Source organism: Bos indicus x Bos taurus, chromosome 24 (genome assembly GCF_003369695.1).
Source record: "Bos indicus x Bos taurus breed Angus x Brahman F1 hybrid chromosome 24, Bos_hybrid_MaternalHap_v2.0, whole genome shotgun sequence".
NCBI classification, from domain to species: domain Eukaryota; kingdom Metazoa; phylum Chordata; class Mammalia; order Artiodactyla; family Bovidae; genus Bos; species Bos indicus x Bos taurus.
Window position 1 is genome coordinate 5,369,827 of NC_040099.1, and position 22,048 is coordinate 5,391,874.

General features: G+C 42.0%; 1 protein-coding gene across 5 annotated transcripts in view; it reads left to right on the forward strand.

Annotated features, from left to right (window-relative positions):
• NETO1 (neuropilin and tolloid like 1) overlaps positions 1 to 22,048 on the forward strand; it is a 102,098-nt gene that overhangs the window by 76,000 nt on the left and 4,050 nt on the right. For all 5 annotated transcript variants that reach the window (XM_027525845.1, XM_027525842.1, XM_027525841.1 and 2 more), the window contains exon 8: positions 19,860 to 19,973. In XM_027525845.1, coding sequence (XP_027381646.1) covers positions 19,860 to 19,973 — 114 coding nt within the window. The remainder of the gene's footprint in view (positions 1 to 19,859; positions 19,974 to 22,048) is intronic.

Sequence of the window (22,048 nt, forward strand, 5' to 3'; positions counted from 1 at the left end):
TGTAAATTGACGTTGTCCTGATAGAGATCTTTAGTCATCACTGTGGTGAGTTTGTGTATTTTTAAAAGATTAAGACCAGTAACCCAGTAATTCGTTAGTCTTTGAATTAACAGAATTGCAAGCCTGAGGCTATGGTCTCCATTGATGCTTGGCTTTAATTCTTAATTACTCCAAGTTCTGGACTTCCCTGCATGCTCAGTGGTAAAAACCTGCTTGCCAATGTAGGAGACACAGGAGACTTAGGTTCCGTCCCTAAGTCAGGAAGATCTCCTGGAGAAAGAAATGGCAACCTACTCCAATTCTTGCCTGGGAAATCCCATGGACAGGGGAGCCTGGCAGGCTACCATCCAAGGATTGGCAAAGAGTCAGTTGTGACTGAGTGACTAAACAACAACACTGAAAGTCCTCCTTTGGGGAGTTGTCATGTTCAATAATGAAACCAAATATGCGTTAATGTCTTTAACAGAATGCTGCTGCTGCTGCTAAGTCGCCTCAGTCGTGTCCGACTCTGTGCGACCCCAGAGATGGCAGCCCACCAGGCTCCCCCGTCCCTGGGATTCTCCAGGCAAGAACACTGGAGTGGGTTGCCATTTCCTTCTCCAATGCATGAACGTGAAAAGTGAAAGTGAAGTCGCTCAGTCGTGTCCGACTCTTAATGACCCCATGGACTATAGCCCACCAGGCTCCTCATCCATGGAATTTTCCAGGCAAGAGTACTAGAGTGGGGTGCCATTGCCTTCTCCGAACAGAATGCTGAGTCTATACGAGCAACTGTTGCAAATATGCGTTCATCACCTATGAAAACAAGCCCTGGTCCCCACCCCCAAGTCCTAATAATAATCAGAGTGCAGACCCCAGAGAAATATAATATCCTAATTATTGTAACTAGAGCGATATCTAATTGCACACAATGCATAAATCATCAGGTACTTGACCCAATGCAGACATAATCACAGTATAAAACTGTGTAATGATTTCTTGGTATCCAATGGGATGGATAAATCATGAAGTGGTCAGTGCCCTCTGTGAGGAAGGAAGTGGTCTCTATACATGCATTATAATATTCTCATGAAGATGCTTCTCTATTTGTAATAGCATATTTCTTAGAACTGTAGGAATATGCAATTTTAGAGGAAACATTTGGGGATCTAATAAATGTGAGTGGGATTAGATTGTGGATAGAACTTCTTGTATTAGAAAAGAAAAGATTAAGCTATAGCTTAATAAAAATACTGGATATCTTGACTGATAACTAAGTCACATTGGAACATAGAGTTTAGGAAGCAGATATTGATTTTTTAAAAAAAAATATGAAGATGATAAAAGAGATGAAGAGAAGATGCACAAATCTATTTCTGGCCTCACATCTAGTCAGCATTTTTCAAGTAAAATGGCATTTCCTCTAATGGCATAGCCCAAGATACGTTTCATGTTTAAAGTATGGTGGCAGGGAAATTATTCCACTCATTTTGGGAAAAACAAAACGTTTGTTTTAGGAGGCAATTCTAATGGCTATATATATATATATGTGTGTGTGTGTGTGTGTGTGTGTGTGTATGCCTGTATTTCCTTTTCTTTCTCTATAATTCTGATCTCACCATTAAAAATCATACTTAGCAGCAAGTTATACAATTTTTTTTTTTAAATGCCGCCTATCTCCCCCGACCGTGTTCTCCCTCTCCGGATTCGGGTATCTCCAGGGACAGCTGATCATGCGCACTCCCGGCCCGCCGCCATGTTGGTGAGGGGCGGACTATACATTTTTTAATACAGGTTTTGAGTCCTGAACGCTGACTCAGATGCTTACTCATAATTGGGATCTCTGATGTTTTAGACATTTTCTTCCATCGAATCCATAAGAAAAATTTAGCTATTCCTTAGAAATTAAGAGCATTGTTAGAATTTAATGAGAAGATGGTACTTCATATCCATTTTACTACTTAAAGGAGTTTTGCTCAGATATCTAGTTAGCAAGTATTTAAGGACCTACAATATAGAACCTGTTGTTCTGAGCCCCAGTGATAAGGCAGTGAGGAGAACAAGTCCCTTGCTTCTCATTCTTATAAAAGGAAGCTAATGATGTGCAAGTGAGTTAATTTAAAAAGATAAACCCTAATAAGAATTGTGGAAAAACACAATATGAGGTAACGTGCTGGAGAACGATGTGGACATGAGTGCCCTGGGTGGTTTGGGCAACCCTGGAGCTCAGGGAGAAGCTGGGTAAGACCTTGGGTAAGGAAAAGGAGCTTCCCAGGTGGCTCAGTAGGAAAGAATCTGCCTGCAATGCAGGAGACACGGGTTCATTCCATCAGTTGGGAAGATTCCCTGGAGGAGGAAATGTCAACCCATTCCAGTATTCTTGCCTAGAAATCCTATGGACAGAGGAGCCTGGCAGGCTACCATCCATGGGGTACCAAAGAGTCAGAGACAGTTTAGAGACTGAGCACGCATCCATGTGTCAAAAGAAACCCCAAAACACACAGTCAGTGCTAAGGAGTTTGGGATTTGATCTCACTTTACTGGGAAGGTTTTGGAGTGTTTTAAAAGGGAGTGATGTTTCCTAAGGCCCACTTGACTTCGCATTCCAGAATGTCTGGCTCTAGGTGAGTGATCACACCATCATGATTATCTGTGTCGTGAAGATCATTTTTGTATAGTTCTGTGTATTCTTGCCACTTCTCCTTAATATCTTCTGCTTCTGTTAGGTCCATACCATTTCTGTCCTTTATTGTGCCCATCTTTGCAAGAAATGTTCCCTTGGTATCTCTAATTTTCTTGAAGAGATCTCTAGTCTTTCCCATTCTATTGTTTTCCTCTATTTCTTTGCATTGAACTCTGAGGAAGGCTTTCTTATCTCTCCTTGCTAGTCTTTGAAACTCTGCATTCAAATGGGTATATCTTTCCTTTTCTCCTTTGCCTTTAGCTTCTCTTCTTTACTCAGCTATTTGTAAGGCCTTGTCAGACAACCATTTTGCATTTCTTTTCTTGGGGATGGTCTTGATCACTGCCTTCTGTACAGTGTCATGAACCTCTGTCCATAGTTCTTCAGGCACTCTGCCTATCAGATCTAGGCCCTTAAATCTATTTCTCACTTCCACTGTATCATCGTAAGGGATTTGATTTAGGTCATACCTGAATGGTCTAGTGGTTTTCCTTACTTTCTTCAATTTAAGTCTGAATTTGGCAATAAGGAGTTCATGATCTGAGCCACAGTCAGCTCTGGTCTTGTTTTTGCTGACTGTATAGAGCTTCTCCATCTTTGGCTGCAAAGAATATAATCAGTCTGATTTTGGTGTTGACCATCTGGTGATGTCCATGTGCAGAGTCTTCTCTTGTGTTGTTGGAAGAGAGTGTTTGCTATGACCAGTGTGTTCTCTTGGCAAAACTCTGTTAGGCTTTGCCCTGCTTCATTCTGTACTTCAAGGCCAAATTTGCCTGTTACTCCAGGGAGCTCTTGACTTCCTACTTTTGCATTCCAGTCCCCTATGATGAAAAGGTGATCTTTTGGGGTGTTAGTTCTAGAAGGTCTTGTAGGTTTTCATAAAACCATTCAACTTCAGCTTCTTCAGCATTACTGGTCAGGGCATAGACTTAGATTACTGTGATACTGAATGATTTGCTATGGAAATGAACAGAGATCATACTGTCATTTTTGAGATTGCATCCAAGTACTGCATTTTGGACTCTTTTGTTTACTATGACGGCTACACCACTTCTTCTAAGGGACTCCTGCCCACAGTAGTAGATACAATGGTCATCTGAGTTAGATTCACCCGTTCCCGTCCATTTCAGATCACTCATTTCCTGAAATGTCATTGTCCACTCTTGCCATCTCCTGTTTGACCACTTGCCTTGATTCATGGACATAACATTCTAGGTTCCTATGCAGTATTGCTCTTTACAGCATCAGACTGTACTTCCATCACTCATCACATCCATAACTGGGTGTTGTTTTTGCTTTGGCTCCATCTCTTCATTCTTTCTGGAGTTACTTCTCCACTGATATCCAGTATCATATTGGGCACCTACCAAACTGGGGAGTTCATCTTTCAGTGTCATACCTTTTTGCTTTTTCATACTGTGCCTAGAGGAGGTGATAGAATTCGAGTTGAGCTATTTCAAATCCCAAAAAATGATGCTGTGAAAGTGCTGCACTCAATATGTCAGCAAATTTGGAAAACTCAGCAGTGGCCACAGGACTGGAAAAGGGCAGTTTTCATTCCAATCCCAAAGGAAGGCCATGCCAAAGAATGCTCAAATGACCACACAATTGGACTCATCTCACATGCTAGCCAAGTAATGCTCAAAATTCTCTAAGCCAGGCTTCAACAATACATGAACCGTGAACTTCCAGATTTTAAAGCTGGATTTAGAAAAGGAAGAGGAAGCAGAGATCAAATTGCCAATATTCACTGGATCATCAAAAAAGCAAGAGAGTTCCAGAAAAACATCTACTTCTGCTTTATTGATTATGCCAAAGCCTTTGACTGTGTGGATCACAACAAACTGTGGAAAATTCTGAAAGAGATGGGAATACCAGGCCACCTGACTGGCCTCCTGAGAAATCTGTATGCAGGTCAAGAAGCAACAGTTAGAACTGGACATGGAACAACAGACTGGTTCCAAATCAGGAAAGGAGTACATCAAGGCTGTATATTGTCACCCTGCTTATTTAACTTTTATGCAGAGTACATCATGAGAAATGCCAGGCTGGAAGAAGCACAAGCTGGAATCAAGATTGCTGGGAGAAATGTCAATAACCTCAGATATGCAGATGACACCACCCTTATGGCAGAAAATGAAGAAGAACTAAAGAGCCTCTTGATGAACATTAAAGAGGAGAGTGAAAAAGTTGGCTTAAAACTCAACATTCAGAAAACTAAAGTCATGGCATCTGGTCCCATCACTTCATGGCAAATAGATGGGGAAACAATGGAAACAATGACAGACTTCATTGTTTTGGGTTCCAAAATCACTGGAGATGGTGACTGCAGCCATGAAATTAAAAGACACTTGCTCCTTGGAAGAAAAGCTATAACCTACCTAGACAGCATATTAAAAAGCAGAGACATTACTTTGCCAACAAAGGTCCATCTAGTCAAAGCTATGGTTTTTCCAGTAGTCATGTATGGATGTGAGATTTGGACTATAAAGAAAGCTGAGCGCCGAAGAATTGATGCTTTTGAACTGTGGTGTTGGAGAAGACTCTTGAGAGTCCCTTGGACTGCAAGGAGATCAATCTAGTTCATCCTAAAGGAAATCAGTCCTGAATATTCATTGGAAGGACTGATGCTGAAGCTGAAACTCCAATACTTCGGCTACCTAATGCAAAGAACCCACTCATTGGAAAAGACCCTGATGCTGGGAAAGATTGAAGGCAGGAAGAGAAGGGGACAACAGAGGATGAGATGGTTGGATGGCATCACTGACTCTATGGACATGTGTTTGAGTAAGCTCTGGGATTTGGTAATGGACAGGGAAGCCTGGCATACTGCAGTCCATGGGGTCGCAAAGAGTCGGACATGACTGAGTGACTGAACTGAACTGAACCTCCACCTGATTTACACTTAAATGACCAAGGCTTCTCTGTTCGCTGTCCCCATGGATCCATGTAGGAGACCATCAGTGAAAGATGATTCCGTCATACCAGTGGAGACATTACTGGAGCTGAGAGAGAGCTGGCAGACCTACAGGACAGTTTGCTGAGGGCATCAGGGCAGAGAGGATCCAAATATGACCCTAAAACTTTAGCCTGGAGCTGAGGAGGTGCCATTATTCACATCAGGAGGCTGTGTGAAGGCAGAATTGAGGCAGGGAGTGATTAAGAGGAGTAGGGTGGTAATGTGTTCTGTGAGCCCATCCAGCCATGTACAATTTGAGAAGGTAATTAAGATGCAAAGTGGGCAAGTTATGGAGTCTGAATGCACAAAATAAAACCTTATCTCAGATACAAGTCAGAGCCAGAAGAATGAGCCCCTGAGAATGAAGGCAAACTCAGACTCTTTGGAGAAGAAAATTGCAGCCCACTGCAGTATTCTTGCCTGGAGAATTTCATGGACAGAGGAACCTGGTGTGCTATAGTGCATGGGATCACAAAGAGTCAGACAGGACTGAGTGACTAACGCACACACAAACCCAGATACTCATTTAAGTCTCGGAGACAGAGAGCTTTGGGTGAAGTAGGTGAACAGCTTTACTGCTTTGCCAGGCAAGGGGGCCACAGCAGGCTAATGCCTTCAAAATGTGTCCTGACCTGGAGGGGGAAGTGAGGAGTTTGATTCAAAAAGGGTGTGATCAGCTCATGAACATTGTTCTAATGGGCTGGTGAGAAGTTAAGTGAATATCAGCATCATCAACCTTCCAGTTCCAATCAGTCTGGAGTCAACATGCTGGTAGGCATGGGGGCATCCTGCTGTTAATTTCTCCCACCTGGTGGGGGTTTTAGTATATGGGAAACAGCTCAGAGATACTGTTAAGTATATCCTTGGAGGGGGAACCTGGACTCTGCCCCTAGGTTGCAACATGTTTCTTCTGACTGTTCCTCTCTTCCCTAATTAGCATCTGTTTAAACCTGCTCCTGGGAACTCAGGGAAGGTCCTGGAGGCTGAATGGAGCCTGTTTCCTATAATCCAGAAATGGGGGACTGTAAACCCCAATCAGTTTTTAGATGATAAAATGATTTTTTTGAGTTAGTTTTTTTTTTTTTTTTAAGTTATTTATTTATTTTTGGCTATGCGGGATCTTTGTTACCTCGAGGGCTTTTCTCTAGTTGTGCTTGGTTGTTCAGTCCTAAGTCGTGTCCAACTCTTTGTGACCCCATAGACCTTCCAGGATCCTCTGTCCATGAGGTTCTCCTGGCAAGAATACTGGAGTGGGTTCTCTGCATCCTCTAAGGACACAATTTGCATTCTCATAGTCATTTACATTACCAACAGTATTCCACGACTTAGCTCAGAGACACTGGAATGAAACCTGAAGGTTGTAGCAAAGGGCACACTGAATAGGAAATTTTTTTTTTTTGGGGGGGGGGGTGGGCGACTTCAGTTTTTCCCACCAGGAAAAAGGGGAAGAGGTATTCCCACTAGTTTGCACGCTTCTCATTGCGGTGACTTCTCTTTCTGCAACCACAGGCCTAACAGCACAGGCTCGATAATTATGGCGCGTGGGCTTAATTGGTCCTTGCATGTGGGATCTTCCTGGATCAGGGACCGAACCCATGCCTCCTGCATTGGAAGGTGGATTCTTTACCACTGAGCCACCAGGGAAGCCCCAGATGATAAAAATAATTTTTAAAGAAAAATAGGATCAAGCATCACTTCTATTTCCAAGTTTTCTTGATGAAATACAATGTAATTTTGATTTTGAACTGATCTACCAAATAATAGTTTTATTAACCAGAAAGTACAGGTATTTGAAATATCAATGTTTCAGAGAGATATCTGACAGTTTTTATTTGCATTTTGTTTTAATATTCTCTGAGTAGTATTTAGTGGATTTCTGGGCTTGAAAAGAAACGTAGTGGGTGAAGAAGGAAATAACCTGAACAGAATGAACTTTAGTGTTGGTGCGTTAAACAGCAGTTATGAATTAAATATCTTCCGGTTGTGCTAGTGGTAAAGAACCTGCCTGCCAATGCAGGAGGCATAAGAGATGTGGGTTCAGTCCCTGCATCCAGGAAGATGCCCTGGAGAAGGAAATGGCAACCCACTCCAGTGTTCTTGCCTGGAGAATCTCATGGACAGAGGAGTCTGGTAGGCTACAGTCCATGGGGTCTCAAAGAATTGGAAACAACTGAAGCGACTTAGCATGCACCTAATTACAGAATTGGAACAGTACTTAGAGCATGTGACATGATACTGAAAAATGATGACAGATCTATGATTAACACTATAAAATATATGTTTTGTGATTATCATATTTTTAAATAAATTTAATTTGGGGTGTTTGATTGCCCTTCTTCCTCTTGTCCTCCTTTACCTAATTCAGATATGCCAAAAAATTCATTTTGTTGTCTCCTGATCAAGTTTTTATTCCTTAACAATCAGCCATGTATAGATATAAAGGTTATTTGTCTCAGATACATTCATAATATAAGCATCTGGAAAGATTGAATCACTATTTCACCAAAAAATGGTAAATGCTTGCCACCTAATGGTAAGAATGGGAACATAAGAGGATTTAAAAATATCAACAAAAAATAATTTCCAAAAGAAAGAAATGAATTCAGTGAAATATGTAGTTCATTATCTTTGAATATAATAAAATATAAATGTTATATGAAAGCTACTCTTTTACTTTTTAAAATTTGAAAGATAAAATAGACTTGTTTGGATTAACATTTGACTTTTTTTCATGAAAAATCATCAGATTTTCCCAATCATAAAACTAACTATTTGTGTGTATATGTATATATGAAAAAGTTTCCCAGCAAAACCCAAATATAGTTTATAAATATCCTAGAGGCAATGGCAACCCACTCCAGTACTCTTGCCCGGAAAATCCCATGGATGGAGGAGCCTGGTGGCCTGCAGTCCATAGGGTCTCGAAGAGTCGGACACGACTGAGCAACTTCACTTTCACTTTTCACTTTCATGCATTGGAGAAGGAAATGGCAACCCACTCCAGTATTCTTGCCTGGAGAATCTCAGGGACAGAAGAGCCTGGTGGGCTGCTGTCTATGGGGTCGCACAGAGTCGGACACGACTGAAGCGACTTAGCAGCAGCAGCAGCAGCAGCAGAGATAGTCATTGCTAGCATTTTAGCTTAATATTTCCAGTAAAGGTTTTCATATATATATTTGCATGTGAGACTATAATTTAAAACAATTTTCATCCTATTTTCCACCCAACTTTATACCTCAGTAGTTTCCCTCCTACTACTCCATGATACCTTAAGAATTAAGAATCCTACCACTATAATGATTTTTGAACATTGGGGCAACACTTGCCAAACTTTTGTTTTTGAGTTTGTGTGTGTATGTGTTGTCTCTTAAGAAGTATACAAATAAAATTGAAGATAGTTGGATTTAAACATGGTTAAACATACACTTTTTCGGCAGGGAGGATCACTAGAAGGGTAACACCAGGAGGTCATCTTGGGATATGGTGCTGTGGTGGATCCTAAAACCAGGGAAACCAGAGTCTCACATGCAGCCACTACCAGCATCTAGGAGGCAGCTGGCCTTAGGTCAGTCACATAGCTTCATTTGCCTTGAACTTCAAGAAGGAGCATTTTGTCTGCAGATAACAGAATATATGGGGCTTCCTTGGTGGCTCAGTGGTAGAGAATCCTCCTGCCAATGCAGGAAACTGCTGTTTGACCCCCAGATCAAGAAGATCCCCTGGAGAAGGAAATGACAACCCACTCCAGTATTCTTGCCTAGGAAATCTCATGGGCAGAGGAGCCTGGCAGGCTACAGTCCATGAGATCGCAAAAGAGTCAGACACAATTTATCGACTAAACAACAGCAACCTGTCTCCCTGTTCTATAGACGTGGTAACTGAGTGAGTATTGTTGAAAAAAGTGATCTCTCCTTAGGGATTATCACTCCTTAAGTCTGAGTTGCTGCCCTATCCTCTGTAGTGTTTAGTACTCTACAACCCCAGGACCAAGTGCCTGAAGAAGCACTCTCTAAGCTTCAAGTTCATGGACAATTAACCTGGTCCAAAAGGGTGCTTTACACAATCGTCTTTATCTGTCCATGCACGAGAGAAGAGGAAACAGTTTGGAAAGACTCAGGGTTAAAATATCCATTTTCTATGTCTAGAAATATCAATCTATGAATGATTAAATCCAGAGCACTGCTGTGCTTACACATAAGGCATCTTTTGGCTCATGGAATATTTCAATACATTCAGTTTCTGGTTTTTCTCAAAAAGAAATACTTAGCGTTAGATTGGATGATAAAATGGTGATGGTTGATAAATCCTTCTGATGAAGTGCAATTGCTACACTCATTATGTCTAAACATGCTTTTAAATAATTCAGAGACCAAATGCAATGCAAATTCTTTCTTCTGTGTACTTGGGTTTTAGCACCAATATGAGGCTATGTTTGCTATTCTGAAATAGCAACCGAGTCCCAGAAATAAGCATATTTCGGATCGTAGAAACTGCCTCTGTGAAATACTTTGAATTTTGAGGGTTACCTTATTAGCTGCATTATTATGTGTTGAGGGAGTGTGTAATTTCCTTGGTTCTGTCTCGCTGCAGCAAAAATTTGAAGCAACAGGTGAATCGGTGTTACAGCTCAGTTTTATTTAGAAAGCAAAGGAAAATACATCCTCGGGCCATGAGGACAGGCTGACCCAAAAGATGAGAAGAGAAGCCCCGGGCTCAGTTTTGGCTCCTCTTTTTATATGTTTTTTTCTTCTCCCCCTGAGCCTGACCTGTATAACCTGGGCTAGCCAGGTGGGCTGTTTGTTCTACCTGAGGTCCTCACTCTGGTCCTCAGACCTTCCTTTGTTCTAGTTTCACGGGCTTTTCCCTTATTTGTGTTCCATTTTGGACTCCTTTTTCCTATTCTAACTACTTAACATTCCCCCCCTCAAGAGATGGGAGGCCCAATTCTTTGGGAATAGGCACATCAAGGTCTCTCTGGCTCCTTCCTGCTGAACTGGATGGCAAGCATCATTGGACCTCCCCCTCTTGCTAGTCTCAATCCTCAGAGTCCTTATAGTGGTGTCCATCCAAGGGTGAGTGATATTTTCTGTGGCTGTAGTTTTATATGTCCTTGTTAAACTGGCGCTGCAGTAGCCTTTTGGCCTGGACAGAGACAAAATGGGTTAGACAATTGATAATATATGGAGCAATCATAAGCAGGATCAATATGGTGATAACAAGGATTAGTAGGGGCATTAACCAACTCCAAATTTCCTCCACGCCAGGAGAAGGATCCCCAAAAAAGAGACTGTAGCCACCCCAAGAACTCTCCAGCTTGTTCTCTGAGGTTCTGTAGGATCTAGAATGTTTTTCTTGAGGATTATTATTTCTTGAGACTTTCTTTAATTTAGCTGGAGGTATTTACCCAGAAACAACACATCTCATTCAAGATGGCTCAAGTCCCTCCTTCTTCAGGGATCAGATCTATCTCCTGTCTATTTTGGAGTACAACCCCTGCCAAGCTGTATTGGCTCTTCAGAGCTGTCCTGAGAAATCTTACCCCCAGAAACTTAATTTTGGGGGTGTTCATTAGAATGGCACTCATTTTTAGTCTGAATAGGTATCTGAGATCTCCAGGGGCTCACAGTTGGACTGAGAGCCCTCTTCTGTTTTTTTCCATGGCTTGACTCATGAGTAGTGAATCCAGGAGTTGTGTCCTGGAACCTTGACTGCTGTGAGGGTAGAAAGTATTACAGGGTAGGGACCCTTCCATGTGGGCTGGAGTGGAGCCTTTGGGGACCCATCTTTCCAGATTTTAATTAGGACTTGAGTCCCTGGAGCATATAGTGGTGGCTCTTCAGAATCTTTAGGGTGCTGGTTGACAAGCATATAAATTGTTGGAATTGTCCGATGGCCATGGTATAAGACCAGAGGATCTGAGCCTCTGGATCTAGGAAGAAGTCATTGGCATAAACAAAAGCTCTCCCATATAGCATCTCATAAGGACTGAGGCCAACCTGTTTCTTAGGGGCAATACGGGTATGGAGGAGAGCTATTGGTAAAGCCTCCTTCCATCCCAGGGAGGTCTCCCCGGTTATCTTTTTTATCCCTGATTTTAAGAACTAGTTGGCTCTTTCTACTTTTCCTGAAGACCAACACCTCCAGGCACAATGGAAATAATAAGTAATGCCCAATGCTTTAGAGACCCCTTAGGTGACCTTATAAGTAAATGATGTCCCATTGTCACTTTGTAATGACCCAGGCAGACCAAATCTTGTAATGATTTCATGGAGCTTTTTTTTTGTTTGTTTGTTTTTACCACCTCCTCCGGCTTCTCAGTCCAGATGGGAAAGCCTTCAATCCATCCTGTGAATATATCTATCATGACTAATAGGTATTTATACCCTTAAGAAACTAGCCTCTGGGTGAAGTCCATCAGTCAATCCTCTCCTGGGTAGGTCCCACGTCGTTGGATGGGCTGGGGTTTTCGAGCTCCTCAGGGGTTGTTTAATTGGCAAGTGTGACAAGAAGAAACCACTTGCCTTATAGTTGTTTGGAGGCTTGTTCCTCTGAAGGACCTTTCTAGTAATCTTTGGAGTGCCTTCTCCCCTAAATGAGTGGTGGCATGTAGGGAGTTAACTAACTTCCATTGGAGGGTCCAGGCAGAAAAAGGAGTCCTTCCTTTTGGAACCACCCCATATGATCCTCTTGAAGGCCTTCACTCTTAGCTTTAAGAGTCTCACTTTCAGTATATGATGGAGTTTCTGGTATATTAGTCTCTGGAACTAAGGTGGCAACCCCTATTAGGTCATTGTTCTGTAACGCTGCTCTCTTAGCAGCTTAATCAGCTGGTTGGTTCCCTCGTGCCACTTCATGCTCCCTTTTTAGTGTCCTTTACAGTGGGAGACTGAAACCTCAGTGGGCAGATGAACTGCCTCTAAGAGCCTGAGGATTTGATCACCATATTTGACTAGGGACAGTTGGGTGGCCAAGTGGCCTCTGTCTTTCCAAATAGCTGCATGTGCATGTAGCACCAGAAAGGCATACTTGGAGTCGGTGTAAATGGCTACTCTTTTTCCTTTTCCCAGCTCTAAAGCTTGAGTCAGGGCCATAAGCTCAGCTAATTGGGCTGAAGTACCTGGTGGCAAAGGCTTAGCCTCTGTGGTCTCTAAATTGGAGACTACTGCATACCCGGCTCTTCTTTTTCTATCTAAGACAAGGCTGCTTCATCAGTGTGCCAGATTTCCTCAGGATTGGTCAGAGGATCTTCTGATAATCCCTCTTGGGGTTTTGTCCAGTGGTCCGAGGTTTCTAGGCAACAGTGAAAGGGGAGAGAGCCCTCGGGGGTAGGCAGGAGGGTGGCTGGGTTAAAAACCTCACAAGTGGATATAGTGAGACCTGGATTTTCCATCAGCTCTACTTGATATCTGAGGCTCCTTTAATCAGACATCCATAAATGGCCTCTCCCATTCAGGAGTTGTTTCACTTGGTGGCTGATAAAAATAGTTAGTTTGCCCCCAAAAGAGAGTTTTAAAGTATCTTCTATCAGGACTGCAATAGGAAAAATCTCTTCCCAATAAGGGAGTAGGACACTCAGGGACCAAGAAACTTATGGGAAAATAGTTGTCCATCCCAGCAACAAAAAAGTGCTCAGGTGAATCTTTTTATAATTGTTTTTCCTGTAGCACTCAAAATGGTACAGGTTTGGGGGGAGAAGGTTGTGAAGCTGGAGGTCAGGAAAGAGTAGGTAGCCCCTGTGTCAACCAAGAAATTTTTGAATCTACCTGCCACATCCAGTTGCACTCTTGGCTCCAGTCCTGTTGATGATTACCTGTGACAGGCAGGCTGGCTGGAGCGGGCCACTTCAGTCCTCTTGAACCATCATGAGGGAAGGCTTGGCACTTGACCTTGAGACTCTTGAGTCCTGAGGCCAGAGTGCCGCCCAAGTCCCAATTAATGGCATTTGTAGCGAGCCGTTTTATGAGACTTGTCATGGTTTTGACACTCTTTGGCCCAATGTCGCGTCTGTCTACAGATTAGGCATTTGCCCTGTGCCTTGTCCTTCAAGGACTCGGGGTTTGCCATAGGGCTTCCCTGGAGGGTGGCCAGCATCTGAGCATGACTTGTCTCTTTCCTTCTCTCCTTCTTCTGGGCCTTGGCCTCTCTTTCCTGTTCTCTTTTATAAAAGGTATTGGTGGCTATCTGGACTGTCTCATCTGAAAAGGCAGCAGGGTCCTGCTACTGAAGCTGTTGCAACTTTATCCTGATACCTGATGTACATAGGGACAGGAATGTGTCCTTTAAAATCACCTGTCCCTTGTAAGAGTCTAAGTCCAAATTGGTAAACTTTTGGAGGGTCTCTTTTAGACTTTGCAGAAAAGCAATGGGATTCTCGCTGGACTCCTCAGTTATTGCTGAGACCAGGCACAGTCCCAACTAACAGGCCTCCTTCTATTTCCATGGGTGGACTTCCTTAGGGGTGAGTCTTTCTGAAGCTTATCCTACCCAGTATTGTTGCAACCTGAGAGCCGGGCATCCTGAGTCAGGGTGCAGATCCCCAGGTAGGTTGAGGCATGTCGGCCTCCAGAGAATTGATTCCCTGGGCAGGTCGAGGCATGTTGACCTTCTGGGACCCCAGGCTGGTGGATCCCCAAGCAAGCTGAGGCATGCCAACCTCCCAGGGAGCAGATCCCTAGGCAGGTCGAGGCAGGTTGACCTCCTGGGATCCCCAGGCTGGAGTTGGGCATCTCAAAGGTCTCCAGCATGACCAGTGCTGGGAAGAATTAAGGGGTTGTAATCTTAACTCTATGCTGGTTTGTCCACTGCAGATGGGAATAGATACTATGATGTAAAGCAATCCAAGACTGTGCCCTGAGACTGGGAACCTGGTAAAACAGCCATAAGCCTTATCCTCTTATTGCTCTGAGGAAATGTAAGTCACTGTTTTCTTCCCCTAGTCCTCCATAAGAGCAGTTTAGGGTGTTTCCAATGGTAAACATTTTATTGTCATAGATCCACTTTAGGTAATAACAGAAGTAATGACAAAAGAGTGGGTTATCTGGTCCTGTTAGGGGCCTTAAGAGTATTTTAATAATAGTCTGGGTGGAGCAATGTTGCCTACAAGGGGGCAGAGTCCTGGTTGTAGGAGTTATGAAGTGGCTTAAGAACAAATTGATAAGAGGCAACAAACTAGATGTTCCATAAAAGTGGAGTGGAGATTTGATCCAGGGGTATGTCTCCTATGTAACTTTAGGAGAAGCATGGTAAGGATTTGGATCCAAATGGCCTGCAGGGCTAACTCCCCAAATGGCGAACATTATCCCTATAAACCCAGATGCCCTTGAAGAGATGCCACCAATAGATGGGCTTTTAGCAGGCATTGTGTGCCTGTCATCTGCCCTAGTGGGTTCACTGAGAAATGCTGTTGATGCACATGTCGTAAGAAGCATGGAAGATGAAGGCCTGAATGTCTAGAGAGATTGGATTTTATACGGTATTTCTCTCCCAAGGGCCAGCTATTTTCTGGTTGTCCCTGCAGAAGATTGGAAAGGCAACATTGTGAGCCCAGAAGGGGCTCAGGAAAATAGCATAAAACAGGAGGGAAGGGGGCAGGGCCCAACTTTTTAAAAATGACAAAGCCCAAGGGCATAACATAAACCAGTTAAAATCAGATGGGTCCAAGATGACTAGTCAAATTCAACTAAACCTTGATCCTCAATCCACAAGCTAAATGACACACCCAGAGGCACCAGCACATTTCCAAGGCACTGTCAAGAGACTGAGGAGCGGGTGGTTCCCCGATTGTTGGAATGATCCTCCCACTCATTAGCATATGAAATCACCCAGCCCACAGAAACTAACCACATCTTATTCCACAGCCGCTCCCCTCTGTGATGGCCCACACTCTGAGTGTACTTCTCTCTGAATCCAAACAAAGCCATGTCTTACCTATCACTGTGTCTCTCACTGAGTTTTTTTCAATAAGGCATCAAGAGCCTGAGCTTCGTTAGCTCCTGAAGCCAGGCACAATGGATTTTGGCCAGTCTCAAGTCCCAGTTGGACATGACTAAGTGACTAAGCATAGCACAGAGTCCCTGCCACGAGGGTTTGAGTCCCAATCTTAGCTAAATGACTTCAGGTACAACTTTCAGAAATGGAAAGATGATGACTTACCCAATACTTTGTAAGCAGTGGCATAGGTGGAGAGAGGAGCTGAAGGACAGGAGGAGAAAGCAGTGGGAAAAACGTGCTGAGGAATCCCCTTCATAACCTGCCAGAAAATCTGCTAAATACCTGATCTGTGCTCACAGTTTTCATTGGCCTGATCCTTGGAAATAAGTAGATTTCTGATCATAGAAGCTGCCTGTGTGAAATACTTTGAATTTTGAGGATTACTTTATTAGCTGCCACTTTATTATGTGTCGGGGGAGTGTGTAATTTCCTCGGTTCTGTCTCACTGCAGCAAAAATTTGAAGCAATGGATGAATCAGTGTTACAGCTCAGTTTTATTTAGAAAGCAAAGGGAAATACATCCTTGGGCCATGAGGGTGGGACAACCCAAAATTTGCGAAGAGAAGCCCCTGGCTCAATTTTGCCTCCTCTTTTTATATTTTTTCTCCTCCTCCTGAGCCTGCTGTATGTAAACTGGGATAGCCAGAAGGGCTGTTTGTTTTACCTGAGGTCCTCACTCAGGTCCATGGACCTTCCTTTGTTCTATTTTCACCGGCTTTTCACTCCTTTGTATTTTAGCCACCACCATTTTGGACTTCTTTTTCCTATTCTAACTACCTAACATAAGTAAAACTTGATTTCTTCCAGATAATTTTAGGAAATAAGGGGGTTGGTTTTTTAAGAGACAATCACTTTTGACAATGTATATTGAATTTCCAAGTAGAATAAATCTTCTAAAAATTGATAGAATATGTGCTTTTTCAGCAGTAGTCAGAGAACCAAATGAATGAATGAGATTTAGTTGCTGAGAATATCACAATTTCTATTGTATTTGAAGACTTGGCCTGGAGGGTTAATTCTCCACCAATAATCACACTTGCAAGAATCGTCTCTCTCTGGGATATTCAGAGCTAAATTGGCCAGCTAAACTTTTGTTCACTGATATTAAATAAATTAAAATATCTGTTGATTCTTTACTACAACCCTAGAAATTTTAACCCACCGAAAGTGAAAGTGAAAGTGATGTTGCTCAGTCGTGTCTGACTCTTTGCGACCCCACGGACTGTAGCCTACCACGCTCCTCCATCCATGGGATTTTCCAGGCAAGAGTACTGGAGTGGGTTGCCATTTCCTTCTCCAATTAACCCACTAAGAAATTAAAAATACTTTTTTTTTGTTAAAAAAAAAAAAAGCATGTCCATAGCCTTAAAGAACTCATGGGGAAAGATGAAAAACTTATACTAAGTGTTAAACTCTTTTAAAAATTAAAAGTAGAATAGGATTTAAGGCAAAGATAACTTTCTAATAGATTGGAATGATATTTCAAAACTCTATAGATAATTTAATTCTGATAGGATTTGGATAGCAGAGTAGAGATGGAGTTTTTCTAGGACAGAGAGAGAGGGAGGGAACAGTGTGGCCAATGAACCAAAGATCTCAGGAGCATGTGGAGAGCAATGGGAAGTGCTCATGGGCTGAGTGTATGTATGTCCCCAGACATCCTTGAAGGGACGGTGAGAACATACATTGATTTGGGAGGCAGGAAGGTGCCATTTAGTTTTTTTTTTTTTTTTTAGCAGGAGGTAAAAATAAGAATCTTTAATGAACTCCTGTGCATTCACATTTTAGATGAGAGAAATGTCCAGATGTACAATATGAAGACAATTCAGAATCCAATTCTATTTTGTTTTTGGTGTCTATGAGACAAAATTCATTTTTGTTCAAGGAGTAGAAGCTACGATCATTTGTTTCTTAGCCACTGCACAGCCTGCTTATTTGTTTGTGTTTGTTGTTTGCCTGTCAGTTCTGTAAATGTTAGTGAAGGTGAGGAAGGAAAAATGAAACAGTAGTGGAATAGTAATTGTTTTGCAAGTGAGGATGGTTTCAATTAACTGGCATATTTGCATAATTATGTCATGTAATGTGTCAGGAATATGATTTATTGACAGTCCTAGATGCCCTGTTCCATTCCCAGTCAAACCACCAATATTTAATGATAACTGACTGACACATTGATGTTTTGTAAGACATTTTTGAGACTCATTAAGTAGCAGAAACAGAAACAACATCGCTTTTGGAGAATTTGGAATCCAAATCTTTAGTGCCCTTACTAAGCTACTGTTCTACCTCACTGGTACAGAATGTGACGCCATCTTTACCTGTATATTTAAAATTTTAAAAGCAAGCCCATCCTATTTAATAGTAATTCTAATAATTTTTCCACCTCTTTCTGCAAGGTCAAAGCATATTTATGGTCTTTTAAAGGTATTCTTTACTTGATGGATTAGCTGTACTTTCAAAACCACTGCAATTTATCAGGTAGTAAGTGTTTTTTGCATTTTGCAGCTGCTGTAATCTATTTGCAGAAAACTCCTTTTTTGTTCTGTGTACACATTTTGACAACATTCATTATCTGCTAAACAGACCATATTGGTTCTGCAAAATAGTTGACTACAGAAATTCAAATTTGTTCTATACTGAAAAGCAGACTTTTGCAGTAATAGATTGGATCATTACATTTTGCATTATAAAAGCTTTACACCATGTTGAAAGCAGGACTCAAAGAAAATGTTAAGCCTGATACTTTTCAAAGTGACTACTGCATCTGCATCTTTTCTACTCTTTAATACTGTTTTTCAAAATGACAATTACATCTTTTTTATTATTTAACAAGGGATTTAGAGGCAAACCAAGCAGAAGGAAGAAGAAACTCTCCTGGGATCTTGGATGAGGGGGACAGCAGGGGGGGTGGGGAAGGGCTTGGAGAGTCAGAGGAATGCCTAGTTCAAGTTATGTTGCTTTTGATTTTCAAGACTTGATCATTTAAAGAAAGTATTCCTCTGGGAACGTTAAAATATTTTAACTTACCTTATGTAAAACATTTTCCCAACAATTTTGATTAATATAGAAAACACATTTAAAGAAGATAACTTTCCTTAAAAAAAAAACCCACAACATGTGGTTTTGAAGGTGAAGATTATAATATGACTGCACTGCTTAGATAATACTGATCACTGATAAAAACTTTACTGATTGATGAACCACTGTAAATTTTGTGTTTTGAATCTAATGGATTTTTCTGGGGATACCTGTCCTGAAAATGGTTATGGAACTATTATTGACAAAAATAAACACTAAAACTACATTTTATGAGATGTGGATGATTAAAAAGGCAAAAACAAAAATTACTTTATAGCCCTGTCTGTAATTCATAGTGTAGTATTACTCTAGAGATTTGTTATAAGTAACCAATTATTATATAATGAAAGAAATGTATTTTTGTAATATTGAAGTCATATCTAACATTAGAATTTGTTTTATTAGACTCATCACTAGTTCTTGTATTTTTATAACCAAGTTACATAATTCTTAGAGTTCTTACTTTATCCAGCGTGAATTATAATCTGGAGATCATTGGCCATCGTACCTAAGTTAGTAGAATGTGTGAAATATAGGCCAAGTAGACTAATTTCATTACCATATTACATGCTAAATGTCAGTGAGAATGATATGTATTTTTCTTATGTTGTTCAAGATAAATTTTCCCTTGTTCTGAATTTCCATGATATTCCTTGCTTCTTTTGTATGCTTAAATAATATCATAGGGTTTGGTTTAGTATATAGTTTCTTCATTAGTATTTTGTAAGCATACACTTTCCAAAGCATTTCAATATTTCCATTAAACTAAAAATTTTTTGAACAGGATAGTTAAATTTATACATACAGAATTTCAGTGTAAAACATAATGTTATGCATGTGGTCATCAGTGAAGTTTCACTAAATAAATGCACAGTTAAAAAAAAAAAAAAGAACTCACATTGATAAAGTGCTTCATTTTTATGATGGAAAACCTCCTGTGCCAGTTTTATAAGCTGAACACATCTAGAAGAATGCCAGCTCTGTTAGTAGCACAAGAAATAATTACCGCTATGGCAACACTTCTGCGAATGGAATGTTGGTCTTATCATTTATCTCAACTTGATGGCAAATTATCATACTAATCTTTTTTGTTTCTAGGTTTGTGATGTGAGTGCTTTACAACTGAACATCAGTTAAAACTGTTTCCTTCATTTTTTTCTTCTCTTTTAGCTCCCTGTGAAGGCAATACTTTCTTCTGCCACAGTAACATGTGTATTAACAATACGTTGGTATGCAACGGACTCCAGAACTGTGTGTACCCTTGGGATGAAAATCATTGTAAAGGTAATCATGAGTCCCTGGACTTGGCAAAATCTCTCTATCTGTAGTGTGGGAAGAAGCTTATCCAACGTTTGTATGCATCAGTCGATGCATACAATATACAATCTTAAAAATAGATTGTATATTGGCTTTACCACCTTCCTATATGTTTTAGAATTGATTTGTAGGCTTTTGTCTTGGCTTTTATTCTTGTTGTTTTTGCATTCCTTAACACACAATGAACTGTCTTTTACACTTGAATGGGCTTCCCTGGTGGCTCAGATGGTAAAGAATCTGCCTTCAATGCGGGAGACCCAGGTTCGATCCCTGGAAAGGGAAGATCCCCTTGAGAAGGGAATGGCTACCCTCTCCAGTATTCTTGCCTGGAGACTCCCATGGACAGAGATGCTCATTGGCTAATCGCCCTTCTGGAGCTGCAGCACCATGGACTGGCCACTGGAGCTTCTCAAGCCAAGTTGGGATTCCTATCAGAAGCTCCCTCGTCAGTGGCTACACCTCTCCATCAACCCCAGTCTGTCTTCACGGGACATTGTGCATATACTCTAGAGGTGAAAGTGTATCCAAGGAACCTTAGGGCCCTCAGGTACCTAAAGCCACTTACCTCGACTTCAGTTTTCCTACTGAAATGCTTTGTTTCCTTTCCAATGAGAATATCTTCCTTTGACCCAGCCTCCTTCTCTGGCCTGTACACAAAGGTTTGTTTACATAAAGAGCTGAGACTGAAGCTCCAGTATTTTGGCCACCTGATGTGAGAAACTGACTCACTGGAAAAGACCCTGATATTGGGAAAAATTGAGGGCAGGAGAAGAAGGGGGTGACAGAGGATGAGATGGTTAGATGGCATCACCGACTCAATAGCCATGAATTTGAGCAAACTCCGGGAGATGGTGAATGACAGGGAAGCCTGGCATGTTGCAGTCCATGGGGTCTTGGAGTCAGACACAACTTAGCAACTGAATAACAAAACTCTTGGCTTGGTTATGAATGATGCAATTTTGGTTAAGTTCAAAGTACCACATACCCTCTTCTGTTCAGATCTTATATTCACCAATTTGCAAAGGAAAAAAAAAAAACAAGCAAATAACTGTCCATACTTAAAGTCCAGTGTGTGTGTGCACACTCAGTTGCTCGGTTGTGGCTGACTCTTTTTCAGCCCCAGGGACTGTAGCCCACCAGGCTCCTCTGTCCATGGCATTTCCCAGGCAAGCATACTGGAGCAGGTTGCCACTTCCTCCACAAGGGATCTTCCCAACCCAGGGATTGAACCTGCATCTCTTGCATCTCCTGCAATGGGAGGTGGATTCTTTACTACTATGCCACCCGGGCAGCCCTAAAGTCCAATATCTTCTATTAAAATATTGAAGCAGAGAGCCATTACCACAGTACCTATTGCTCACAGAATCAACAAGAAAAGCAGACCTGGCAACAGTTATTTAGAGGATGTGGGCAATGATCCGTGTTGTGTCCAAGGAACCACTTTGGAATGGAAGGGGGTTAAATGTTTTGTGAAGACCCTCATGCAGCACTGTTAGAGACTGGCTTTACTTGGTTAAAGCGGATTTGTTGCCATGGTTCTTGTGGCCCACCTCTCTCCAGGGCACCGCCACTCTCTGTGCACTGATGGGAAGGGTGGAATGGAGGCAGGGACAGCGCCTCACTTCTCTGGGAGGAACACTCCCGCTTTATGAATCAGGCGCTGGCTGAGGATGGTGACCGCTGGTCTTCTCAGCTTGCCCTTTCAGATAGTTTCACGCTATGAGTTCGAGATGGTGCGCGTGTGATTGGAGCCTGGTGTGCTCAACCTGCTGTCCAGGTGTAGAACTTCTATCCTACCAGTGGGGCCTTGGACGGAGGAGGGGAAGGCCCAGCATTGGCCCCCCACTCCTGCCTGGAATGGAGAATCTGCAGGATGGATCTCGGGGGTTGAAAAGAGAGTAGAGAAATGCTGGCGGCTTGCCCTTGCTGGTGGGGTGGGGGGTGCTGTACCTCCAAACTGGGGCCAATAGGGAGAGAAACCATCAGGACGAACTGAGGGTGAAGGAGCTCAAAGGCCACAAGCTCTCCCTGTTCTTAAAGAA